Source organism: Mobula birostris, chromosome 4, assembly GCF_030028105.1.
Source record: "Mobula birostris isolate sMobBir1 chromosome 4, sMobBir1.hap1, whole genome shotgun sequence".
Classification (NCBI taxonomy): domain Eukaryota; kingdom Metazoa; phylum Chordata; class Chondrichthyes; order Myliobatiformes; family Myliobatidae; genus Mobula; species Mobula birostris.
In genome coordinates this window covers 37,062,643-37,075,659 of record NC_092373.1, presented here as the reverse complement: position 1 = coordinate 37,075,659, position 13,017 = coordinate 37,062,643, and the positions used below count along the sequence as shown (strand labels likewise).

The 13,017-nt window shown below is 41.1% G+C and overlaps 1 protein-coding gene and 1 non-coding gene across 2 annotated transcripts; both read left to right on the top strand.

Moving 5' to 3' along the window:
• Positions 1-547: 547 nt before the first annotated feature.
• LOC140197129 (U6 spliceosomal RNA) lies at positions 548-650 on the top strand. The gene has a single exon (XR_011885850.1). It is a non-coding gene; the product is annotated as a U6 spliceosomal RNA (small nuclear RNA).
• Positions 651-851: 201 nt separating this feature from the next.
• LOC140197013 (NLR family CARD domain-containing protein 3-like) lies at positions 852-9,268 on the top strand. Its single transcript, XM_072256946.1, has 8 exons — positions 852-861; positions 1,117-1,248; positions 1,343-1,366; positions 1,970-3,710; positions 6,289-6,375; positions 7,343-7,513; positions 7,971-8,141; positions 9,139-9,268. Exons 1-8 carry the CDS (start codon positions 852-854, stop codon positions 9,266-9,268), a joined length of 2,466 nt encoding a protein of 821 aa, XP_072113047.1.
• The last annotated feature ends 3,749 nt before the right edge of the window (positions 9,269-13,017 follow it).

Below are 13,017 nucleotides of genomic sequence, written 5' to 3'. Positions count from 1 at the left end.
TGGCATTACAAGTAAATAAAAGATCAAATATAATTTAAAACAGTGAGTTGAGTGAGGCCTCTGTCAGCCAGGGTTAACCGTGGATGTTGTGTCCTAGCTGTCTAGATATGCAAGCCTGGGCAGTGCGATATGGAGAGTAAGCTGTTGACCATGTAAAAGGCTCCCCTGCTCCATGCATCAGATAAACCCAAAGGAATGGCAGAGACCGATACAGTTTTGTACCAGCAGCATCGCAGGAATTGGCAGCCAGCATTGAGCTCAACGTAGGATTACTTTAGGGACTCCAGCTTTGGATTTTTTCCTCATGGTTTACTCCAGAAGCCTTCCCCATGAATGCATAGCCACAAGACATCAAGAGGTTTCAAATCAGGGTCTTCTTTCTCCTAGATGAGCTGCCAACCACGTCTGATGAGCCCCATCTGTCCAAAGTGACTGATTTTAAGGCGTCAGTAACACGCCTTTGCCTTTGCGCCTGCTCCTGTCAGTAGAAGTGGTTCCGCTGGGTTTAGTAGCTAAGCCAGATGTGAAGGCCCGGAGCTGGAGCTGCTTGCTTCGGCAGCACACGTACTACAATTGGAATGATACGGAGAAGATTATTGTGGCCCCTGTGCAGGGATGACACGGATGTTGATGAAGCATTCCATACTTTTGTTTCTTAAGGTTGTTATAGCCAGGAGTGGTAATGGGGTCAAGCTCCCACTTCCTATTAAATGCTCCCAAAGGCGTGCGCCTCAAATAGCCTCCGACAAGTTAAAACAGTACTCAAAAACAAATTGTTTTGTTGGTATTTTTTCTTTCAGGAATTTCAAATTCTGAGTTTTTAATTGTGCAAATATCCACATCTTGGCACCATGGCAACAGGTAAGTCAAAGAAGAGTTTAAAATATTTGTTTGTAACAAAATAATTTTGCATATTAACTAATAAACATACTTGGGCCCCATAATGGAACAGGGCACAAGAAAGTACTTTCGAAAATATCGTTGGAAAATGTGCTTCTGGGGGCAACTATAGAAAATTAACATAACTGCAAACAATTAATTAAATTGCAGTTTGCTTGAGAATAAACCATGTTGTAATGAGATAATCTATTATTTCAAAGTGTTATTATATTTAAGGCAAAAACATTACAACTCATCAGAATGTCAGTGGTGGTGGAAAACTGTTTGCACCCAATATTCAAAGTGATCATATCTCTGGACCTGTGTCAGTTTCCATGGACAACAAGACAATTGTTAACTACTATGGAGGTAATCACATTAATTATCATCACAAGTGCTTAATGCACAATTAGAATATTTCTATTTTTGGATAAATTATTCATGACACTTTTTAAATTTCCAGGTGCCCCAGATAAACCACTTACGGGTAAGTACAAAAACAATGATTCAGAGCTATGATTTAAGTATGTTATTTCTCTTAGTTTTGAATCTTATTCCTTCCTGTTATTTTTTCATACTAACTCCAAGTTTATTTCTCTCTACTTTCATTAAAATGCCCACCTCTATGCCCACCTCAAAGACTTTGCTACTAAAATTTTATTTGTTCATTCAATATCACCCATAATGTCTCCACTTTCTTCCCCAGCCTTACCTACGCAAAATGGATTTCAGCCACAGTTACGCTTCCTGCATCCAATTCCATCTCTACTCTTGTCAAAATATCACTCATCCATAGTTCCCCAATTCTCTGTCTTTTAATATACGATCATGTTTCCATCTATTTTTGCAGCCTCCAGCCTGTTCATTTCCCCCGTATCCGATTGGGTCTAATTTCATTTTGTAAAGTGCTTATTTTCTTCATTTTGAAATAAAATTGAGATAGTTAAATGGAATCCATCTTCCTGGATACTGTTTTTTATTTGCAATGCAATAGTTCGTTTGGCAGTTTAACCATTTAAACCTGAGAGATTCAATGACATTGTTCTAAAAAGTCTTCCTTTTTAACCTCTACTTTTGCTTACCATCATAGAGGCTGATTTGCAAAATCTCAAAGAGATCCACAAAAATAAGTCAAGAGATTGGTTTCAGTACATGGTAGAATACGGGAAGAGGGGTGGAAGCTCAGTCCCACTGTGCCAGCGATTTGTCAAAGTAGGCATCGTTGAGGTGGATATGAACGAATCCGATCGGCCCGATGAGGCTTCACAGAACTTTATTGAACTTGATCGCCTGTTTGAGCCATTAGCTGACCAGCCCAAAGCCCCCATGACTGTAGTTACAAGGGGTATAGCTGGGATTGGAAAATCAGTTCTTGTGCAAAAACTCATCTGCGACTGGGCCACAGGCGCTGCATTGTGCAATTACGATTTCATCTTCAGGTTTTCCTTCCGCGAGCTTAGTTTATTGTCCACAATGAAAAAGGAGATCAGTCTACCTGACCTTGTCAAACAGTATTACCCACATATAGAAAACTGTGACAGTATTTTGACAAATGAATCAATCCAGTCCATGTTTATCATTGATGGCCTATCAGATGGTGAACTGGAATTAGACTTTACCAAATGCATGGTATGTCGAGATGTGAACATGGCTGTCACACCTGCTACTTTACTCATCAATCTCATCAAAGGGCAACTTGTTCCTTCAGCTACTATTTGGATAACAACCCGGGCTGGAACTCAAAATGCCATACCCGATAGCCTCATAACCAGGATGACTGAAATCAAAGGCTTCCAAGACCAGGAAAAGGAAGCCTATTTCCGTATGCGATGCAAAGATGATCAACTGGCGGAGAGAATTATCCAGGTTGTGAAGAAACAGCGGAGCCTCTTCTTCATGTGCCTGCTCCCTGCTTTTTGTTGTACTCTGTTTGCTGTTTTGGAAGCTGTGTTGAAATCCGCAGGAGTGGATGAAGTACCCCAAACACTTACAGAAGTCTATTCTCAGTTCCTCGTTTATCTGATTATATACCAGCAGGAAAAAACCGAACAAGCAAAAGGCAGTGAACGGACTAAAATTCTGCAGTCAAAGCAAAACTTGGTCTTTGCATTAGGGAAGCTGGCTTTTGAAAAGAGCTCCAAAGATGTTACCCAGACAGTCTTATTTAGTCAAAAGGATTTGGAAGATAATGGAATTGACGTCTCATTTGTTTGTGGCGGCCTTTGTAAAGAGATTGCTGGGGAAAATGAACAAACCAGCTATTCTTTTGTCCATTTGGTAGTCCAGGAGTACTTTGCAGCCTTGTATGTCTTCCTTTCTTTTCACAACCATAAAAAGAATGCTTTTGGAAAAAAACTTAAGTTGTATGAAAAGCCCAGTTACTCCCTGATATGCAAAGAGGCCTGCGAGAGTGCAGTTAAGAAAGGATGTCGGGAATTTTTTCTCAGGTTCCTTTGTGGACTAGGAATGCCAAAAAGTCAGGAGTTTTTAAAAGGGCTCGTGGCAGTTGACACAGCTAAAGACGACTCACCGAAAATTGTTAAATTCTTGAAAAAGACTTTGCAAAGAAACATTCCTCCTGAGCAAACCATCAATATATTGCACTGCCTAAGTGAATTAAATGATGTATCTGCCCTGGATGACATAAAGGCTGCTTTCAAGACTGGAACCTTTAAATCTGGGTCTCTCTCACCAGCTCTGTGTGCTGCACTGGCTTTTGCTTTGCAGATGTCAGAAGAGAACTACCAAGAATTGGATCTCTCAGTGTATAAACTGCCGTCTATTGGCATACAGAGACTGCTTCTCATTGCAAATTGTTTTTGTGGGATAAAGTGAGTATCTGGTTTTGTGTATTTTATTACGTCATCTTCCAAAGTGAGGCGAATTCTGCTACTTTTTGTCATGCTGTGAGCTCAGTTTGCAATTCACAATATCAGCATTCGTACTGTGGCTCCAACCCTTTCTGCCTGTTTAAAATATGGTACATGTTACCACAGTTTAATGGATGCATACGTTGTACTTTACTCCAAGCACTATTCCATCAGCATCCACCAAGAATCTGAGCATAACTTATAAAAGGCTAAATAGCTAGTTTGAACACTGCCAACTATGTTCCCAAATATGACTTAACACTTCAATGCAGCTTCATTATAATTCATCTGGCTCCTAAAATTAAAAAGCCTTCAATGCCATCCTGAATTTCTTTATAACCAATGAAGGTAAATTATCATAGAAATGAAAATAAGACGCAATGTTTAGGACAATAAGACAATACATCATCAGCTTTGCTGAACACCTACGCTCTGAGAAAGCAGGATCTCCCAGTGGCCACACATTTTACTTCCACATCCCATTCCCATTCTGACATGTCTATCCATGGCCTCCTCTACTGTAAAGATGAAGCCACACTCAGGTTGGAGGAACAACACCTTATATTCCGTCTGGGTAGCCTCCAACCTGATGGCATGAACATTGACTTCTCTAACTTCGGCCAATGCCCCACCTCCCCCTCGTACCCCATCCGTTATTTATTTTTATACACACATTCTTTCTCTCACTCTCCTTTTTCTCCCTCTGTCCCTCTGACTATACCCCTTGCCCATCCTCTGGGTTCCCCCCCCCCGTCTTTCTCCCCGGGCCTCCTGTCCCATGATCCTCTCGTATCCCTTTTACCAATCACCTGTCCAACTCTTGGCTCCATCCCTCCCCCTCCTGTCTTCTCCTATCATTTTGGATCTCCCCCTCTTTCAAATCTCTTACTCACTCTTTCTTCAGTTAGTCCTGACGAAGGGTCTCGGCCTGAAACGTCGACTGCACCTCTTGCTAGAGATGCTGCCTGGCCTGCTGCGTTCACCAGCAACTTTGATGTGTGTTGCAATGTTTAAGATCTCAATTTTCTTCTAGGTTCCCTTGTGACACTGCTCAGAAAATCCCTTTAATACTTGGAAATTCTAGGACAATCCTGGCAACCCAAACACAAGCATTGTCAGTGACAGGGAGTAAAGACCATGTTAACCCTTTTGCTGAGCAGTTGAATTCCTGCCTCTGGATAAAACTCCTGTCAGGTGTTGGGAGATAGATTGATCTGCTGTAGGACAAAATCCCAGTGAGTGTCAGTGACCCTCGCTGTATGAATCTCCATCATAATCCATCATATATTTTAGTACAATCATGTCAAAAGAAATTACATCAAACACTCTCAGTTTTAATTTGGTACTTGCCCAGAACAGTATTGAGTGTAAACAAAAGCTCAGTTTCTTCTGCCTATCATCCATTTATAACTCAAGTATTCTTTTGATGTGATTTCAGAATATTGAAATAAATTCCAGGTAGGAATTATTCTCTGCCAACATATGCATTGGCCTAAGTTTCAACCTTCCTGTCAGTTTGCAGTGAAAATTTTCAGGATTTCTGCTACTGAGCAGGATACGAAAGGTACTTGTGATGAGGGTAGTGAAATATTCACGAGGTTAATAATCTGCATAAAGATTGGGAAACCCAAACGAGCCAGAATCATACACCTGGAAGCAGGCTCTTCAGCTTGCCGTTTCTGTACGCCCTTGTGTTGTCTACGTGAAGGCTATTTATTCATGCTCTGACCACCCTTGCACTGGGTTTATCCGATGCTGTTGATTTTCCAATACGCCTGATCTCCACTGTGCTGTTACTTCCAGTCCCCGTGAGTCCCATCCGACCAGTAAAACCTTCATATCTGCCTCAGCTGCAGCTTTGAAGTCTACTTGAGTTCCACCCAGCCACCACTACTCCAGACTGTCCGAGCTCCATCTGACTTTTCATCCTTCCACACCTGCTTCGGCTCCACAAGACCTTTCTCCCTTTCAGGTCCGCTTGAAGTCCAGGTGTTCCTTTCATTTCCTTTTCACACCTGCTTCAGCTCTGTCGTGTTTGTCCCTTTCAGGTCCTGTTGAGCTCCCAGGTGGGTTATTCCCCACAGGATGGTGAATCCTTGGATTTCACTATTCCAAAACGTCATGAAGGCTTTGCCAGTAGTTTGAAGACAGAATAAATGTTTAAAAATTAAGTAAATCAGCAATATTGGGCTAGTGCTGGAACATGGCATGAATGATAGAACAGACACAAGTGAATAAATGGACAACTCCTGTTTCTATCTCGTACAATTTTAAAGAGTTTGTAGGAATAAAGCCAAGTTTAAAGCTTTCTGGTCCTATAATAGGTTGCAAGCAATGTAAAAACCTAGGAATATCAGTAAAGGAAAAATTGAGATGCTGACTGTGAAGATCACATATATAAAATTATATGACAGGACTTGAAAATAATGACATGAATGCAATTTTCAGATTTTATGAAATGAGGGGTAATTTTGAAAAAAAAAAGATATACTGTTATTGAAACGTGTCCTTTTTTATTTGAAATCTGTTTTTTATTTAGATTATCTGGAACCAATATCAAGGATAATGGGATGAAAATACTCTCTGGTGTGATGAAAAGGCAGGATTGCAAACTTCAAAGTCTGAAGTAAGAAAGTTGTTTCCACTATGACAAGCATATTTCCAAATACAAAGATAGCTTATAAAATAATAATCTGGCTCAGCAGGTATAGATCCTTCGATAATTAATATCTGCAAACCTTTGGAAGAGTGAAGCCAAGAAGTTTTGCATACAATTCTCTGAGGTTTATCGTCACTTTTAGTGTTGATGACAACACTGAAAAAGAAATATCTGCTGTATCTGAATGGCATTTCCTTTATATTCCTGGTATACATCAATGGAGCTGTAGTGGAGCATGTATCAAGCTTCAAATTCCTTAATGTCCACATTTCCGAGGATCTCACCTGGTCCCGGAACTCCTCCATCCTGATCAAAAAGGCACAACAACGCCTTTATTTCCTGTGGAGCGTCAAGAAAGCTCACCTCTGTCCCAGGATACTGACGGACTTTTACTGCTGTACCGCTGAGAGCATACTCACCAACTGCATCTCAGTATGGTATGGCAATTGTCCTGTATCGGACTGCAAAGCACTCCAGCATGTGGTGGAAACTGCCCAGCGGATTATCGGCACCCAATTGCCCACCATTGAGAACATCTACCATAAATGCTGCCTGGGCTGGGCGAAAAGCATTACCAAGGATGCATCTCATCCTAACCATGGACTTTTTACTCTCCTCCCATCCGGTAGGCACTACAGGAGCCTCCGCTCCCACACCAGCAGGCACAGGAAGAACTTCTTCCTTGAGGCTGTGACCCTGCTGAATCTCACATCACAGCGCTAAGCAGTATTGCACCCATATTGTACTGTCTCAGTACTCTTATATTTGTGTGCTGTAGCACTTACTTTTTATTGCAGTTATTTTGTAAATAACACTATTCTTTGCATTTCTGGTCAGATGCTAACTGCATTTCATTGGCTTTGTGTCTGTACTCGGCACAATGACAATAAAGTTGAATCTAATCTAATTTAATTTCTTCTTTTTTATTATATAGATTAGATGGAAACAGTCTTACTCATAAAAGTTGTGAGCAACTTGTTGAAGTCTTACCTGCTAACCACAGCATAACATTTTTGGACTTGAGTGATAATAATTTACAGGACAAGGGTGTTAGCTTGTTATGTGATGCTCTAACAAAAGAGAATTATACACTGCAAATCCTGAGGTAAGCAAATACTTTACAGCTTTATTTACTGCAGAAGTAAGATGCTTGTAAAAATCCACGCTGTGCCTCTGATTTCTATTCAGCAGGTCTTTCACTTTGACATGTTGTCACGTTTTAAAGTAGTTGTGAAAATATATTTTTTGAAATGAATTGAACTCCTTTCCTTTACTACCTGTGCTTATTTTGTAAACCTCTGAGAACTTCTGGAAAATTGAAAACCAAAAAATGTGATTGCACCGGATTCTTATCAATTTTCTAGCGTTGGCTTTTGTGGAGCTGATCCCTGCAGAGAGTGACCGGAAACAAAGCATCATTTAAACTAACTTTCTTCTGGATAGCTGCAATTGTAGGAAATTCCTAGCTGAAATGTGTTGAATTGAATGTTGTGCTGTCAGGTATAGTATTTTGATGTCAGTCAGTATTTCCAATAATTTTATATGTCTTCTTTTATTTCCAGGGTCTGTAATAATAAATTAACTGCCAGTTGCTCTGAACATCTCGCCTCTATGATTACTACGAACAAGACCCTGGTTGAGCTGGATGTAAGTTGCAACAGAATAGGTGAGGAGGGACTGAAACGACTATGTGAAGCACTGAAGAATGAAGAGTGTAAATTGGAAAAGCTTGGGTATGTGACTACTGTTAGTGTCAGTGGTTCTTGCACTTTTATTCCTCTTTCATAAAGTGCAGAGCACTTCATTCAGTAACATAACTGTGGTAAAATTATACAATGGAATGCTCCTTAAATATCACAGAATGACAGAATGATTACAAGGCAGAAAGTCCATTCAGTCCATTAAGCCTATACCAGCTTCATGTCAGATCAATCCATCACGGTCCCTTGCCCTGCTTGCTCTCCTCAATACAGAAAAAATTTTAGATACCTACCAGGCACAATTCAATCCAATGCAATCCTCTTCTGGTAATGTATTCTAAGTCCGAAGTATTTGCTCATATTTCTCGCAAATATCTGAGTATTCTTGAAGTGCTATGTTTTGTAATTTCAAAATATTAAACTAATTCAAAGGAACACACAGGAGGCTAAAATGTGAGTCTAACATAGTGCCTACTTTAAGCAAGACACGTGATAGCATGATGACATAAGCAATTCACATATATGTACATATAACCCATAATGAATTATTTAAACAAACAAAAATGCTTAATCAAACAATATATACAGAGATATAATAGATTACTCAAAAATATTACTGAAATATTAAATACACAACACTCTTCCTTGCTTAGCTATTGTAGCCTGGGGAAAAGTACACACTCAGGACAACAAATACTTTTTTTTCGGGTTTGAAATTCCTTTATCTGTTTTAGATGTTTTAGTGCTGGAAGAGGGTCTCAAAACAAAACGAACAAATTTACAACTAGTTCCTGCCATTACAATCTCAGCTTAGCTTTCGATCCACACCCTTGTGTATCCACGAATTGTGTATGCAGTATAAAAATACATAAAGCAAACCGCACAAAACTAATGCAAAACTAATACGGTAGTGGCAATTCTGAAGGAAAACAATACAGACAACATTAGAATCTCACCAACCCTGTACCTTATACATAGCAGCGCAAATGTAAATGAATACATCTCAACTAAGACGTCTACTCCCTTTTAGTACACACATGCTGAACTTCCGAACAGAGACTAAACATTCACGTTATGCTGTTATATTCATAATCAGTCATGATGCAATAAAGTTAGACAAAAGGTACACCTTGGCACAAATCTGTGGAGCTCCCTTCTGAGGGAAGGATCCCTGATCCCCTCTATAAATTGATCTCTTAGCACCACCCTCCTATCGGTCACGGCATCAGGGGAAGTGCTTCAGTAGCAAGTTAAGAGCTTGGGCTAGGGCACGTGAAAACTCTCTTACATCTTCACCCTCACGCTGTTTGCGACTGTAGAAGCCATGCCACAGCTGGGGTGCACTACGCTTGTCTCTAAATGCTTCCCTGAGATAGGTGAACAAGTCATCAGCGCGGTCTTCCTCAGCATCACTGCGCATGCGTGCTTCCTCTAGTGCTGCACCCCTGAGCAGGGACATAACAAAGTCATACTGATCCTGGTCAGACTGATTTCTAGTATGAAGTGCACGTTGTACTTCTTCAATAAAGTCTTCAATAAAGTCATCAATAGACCTTTCATCTTTCTCAATATCCCCTGTAAATGGAACAATGTGTCTTTCCCTTGGAACATATACATAGGACCTTTTGCTTAATTTATCTATGGTTGCCATGGCTTCATCACATCTACAATGCAATTCCCTAATTTGTTCATTCAAATCAAGTTCAACTGGTGTGTCCTCTGAGTGCAACATAGTAAAAGCTCAAGTCGTTAAAGTTTTCACAACAAGCCTGCAAAAGGAGTTGCTGCCGTCCTTTGCTGCAAGCAGGATGGCTTCACGGCCCGCAGTTCCCTGGGTCCACATCTCCGTCTGCATCCTGATGTCAGTCGCTGATGTTCCAGCCCATTCCTGAGGCTCTACCGAGCTTTCAATGCGGCAACAGGCGCTCTCTCCTTCCACCTGACGGGAACAGCGGTCCTAGTCTTCACCACTACTGTATTAGGTATTGTATATTATACTGCATACAACAATCAGAGACCCTAACCCCACTCCTGGTACCAAATTTTGTAGCCTGGGGAGAAGTACACACTCAGGACAACAAATACTTTATCAGGTTTTAATTCCTTTATCTGTTTTAGATGTTTTAGTGCCGGAAGAGGGTCTCAAAACAAAACGAACAAATTTACAACCAGTTCCTGCCATTACAATCTCAGTTTAACTTTCGATCCACACCCATGTGTATCTATGAGTTACATATGCAGTATAAAAATACATAAAGTAAACCGCACAAAACTAACACAAACTAATACAAGACTAATACGGTAGTGGCAATTCTGAAGGAACACAATACAAACAACATTAGAATCTCACCAACCCTGTACCTTATACATAGCAGCGAAAATGTAAATGAATACATCTCATCTAAGACGTCTACTCCCTTTTAGTACACACGTGCTGAACTTCCGAACAGAGACTAAACATTCACGTTACGCTGTTACATTCACAATCAGTCATGGTACAATAAAGTTAGACAAAAGGTTCACTTTGGCACAACTTTGACAAGGTATTGCCTGGTAGTTAAATTACAGGAGGACTGACCTACTTGGCTGGTGAGGAACTTTGCACAAGCCATGCGATCCAGCGTCGATGCCTTTACTCATCAAAATCTAAAGCATCCACATTAAAACATGTCAAATTACCGATATTCTCAATTCGTCAACAAGCATAAATGAATTCACACGGATGTCATCAAGTAGTACTCACCGTTCCTCACCATGCCCAGTATCTCTGGGAGGAACCAAAGATAAACCAAAACCCCACCAGCTTCTTCTGCAGAAAACAAAAATGGTCTCCCCACTATCCCACGCATGCGTAATGACATCACCATCTCCACTTAAAGACAACTACTCTAGCATTACCCAGATGGATGCCTAAGTACACTTTTAACGATAATGAATTTTAGATTAGATTATGAGAACACTCAGTCCCCTTTTTATTGTCATTTAGAAATGCATACATGCATTAAGAAATGATACAATGTTTCTCCGGAGTGATATCATAGAAAACGGGACAAACCAAAGACTAACATTGACAGAACCACATAATTATAACATATGCTTACAACAGTGCAAAACAATACTATAATTTGATGAAGAACAAACCATGGGCACGGTAAATAAGGTCTCAAAAGTCCCTGAGTCGATTGACTCCCGAGTCCCCGATAGTGGCGGCAAAAGTGAGAAACTCCCTGCCATAAACCTCCAGGCACCGTTGACTTGCCGATACCTTGGATACTGAGTCCATCCGTCTGAAAATTCCGAGCTTCCGACCAGCCTCTCCGATACAGCCTCCCAAGCGCCATCCTCTGCCGAGCGCCTTCGACCTCGCCCCGGCTGCTGAAACATGCAAAGCCAAGGATTTCAGGGCCTTCTGCTCCGGAGATTCCGGTTACCACACAGTAGCAGCGGCAGTGAAGCGGGCATTTCAGAAGTTTTCCAGATGTTCCTCTGTGCTCTCACGTCTGTCTCCATCAATTCAGAATTGTGCACGGTCCCCTACTTGACAGATTACAGATATCATCACCGAAGTGGATGCATGCGCTGCCGTCGCGCCGCCATCTTCTCCTCCTTATAATCTCTACTATAAGATTCGACAGTCACCCGGTTACACTATAAAGTCCATAAGACTATAAGATATAGGAGCAGAATCAGGCCATTTGGCCCATTGAGTTTCCTCCACCACGTCATCATGGCTAATCCAATTTTCCTCACAGCCCCAATCCCCTGCCTTCTCCATGTATTCCCTCATGCCCTGAGCAATTAAGAATCAATCAACTTTTGCGTTAGATATATATGAAGACTCGGCCTCTACAGCTGCCTAAGGCAAAGAATTCCACAGATTCACCACCCTCTGTTCTAAAAGAACTCCATACAATTGTGAGACTGTATTCTCCAGTCCTAGACTCTCTCACCATAGGAAATATCCTCTCCACATCCACTCTATCAAGGGCTTTCACTATTTGATAGGTTTCAATGAGGTCACTGCTCATTCTTCTGAATTCCAGCAAATACAGGACTAGAGCCATTCAATCCTGAAATCATTTTCATGAAGCTTCTTTGAACCCTCTTCAGTTTCAGCATATTCTCTCTAAGATAAGGGGCTCAAAACTGCTCACAATACTCCAAGTGAGGCCTCACCAGTGCTTTATAAAGTCTCAGCATTGCATCCTTATTTTTATATTCTAGTCCTCTGAAATGAATGCTAACATTGCATTTGCCTTCCTCACCACAGACTCAACCTGCAAACTAACCTTCAGGGAATCCTGCGCCAGGACTCCTAAGTCCCTTTGCACCCCAGATTTTTGTATTTTCTCTCCAGTTAGAAAATAGTCGACCCTTTCATTTCTGCTACCAATGAACATGACCATACACTTCCCAACAATTTCATCTGTGTTTCTTTGCCCATTCTCCTAATCTGTCCAAGTCCTTCTGTAGCCTCTCTACTTTCTCAAAACTCCCTGCTCCTCCACCTACATTCATAGAGTCTGCAAATTTTTCAACAAAGCTCTTGATTTCATCACCCAAACCATTGTAAAAAGAATCAGTCCAAACACAGACCCCTGTGGAACACCACTAGTCACTGGCAGTCAGTTCGAAAAGGCTCCCTTTATTCCCACTCTTTTCCTCCTACCAATCAGCCTGCTTTATCCATATCAGTGTCTTTCCTGTATTACTATGGGTTCATAGCTTCTAGTGATTCCTGAGAGCTCATTAGTAATGCCTCCACAACCTCTTCAGCCAGCTCTTTCAGAACTTTGGGGTATACACCATCTACTCCATGACTTATCTACCTTCAGTCCTTTCAGTTTCCCAAGAAACTTCTGTCTAGCAATGGTAACCTCACATACTTTATGACCCTTGACACCTGGAA

What these genes read in the sequence shown, in the direction of transcription:
- LOC140197013 (XM_072256946.1), top strand. An exon ending in AATTGTTAACTACTATGGAG is followed by an intron (nt 1,249 to 1,342) that starts GTAATCACATTA and finishes TTAAATTTCCAG; the next exon opens with GTGCCCCAGATAAACCACTT. An exon ending in TGTAAATTGGAAAAGCTTGG is followed by an intron (nt 8,142 to 9,138) that starts GTATGTGACTAC and finishes ACTCCCTTTTAG; the next exon opens with TACACACATGCTGAACTTCC.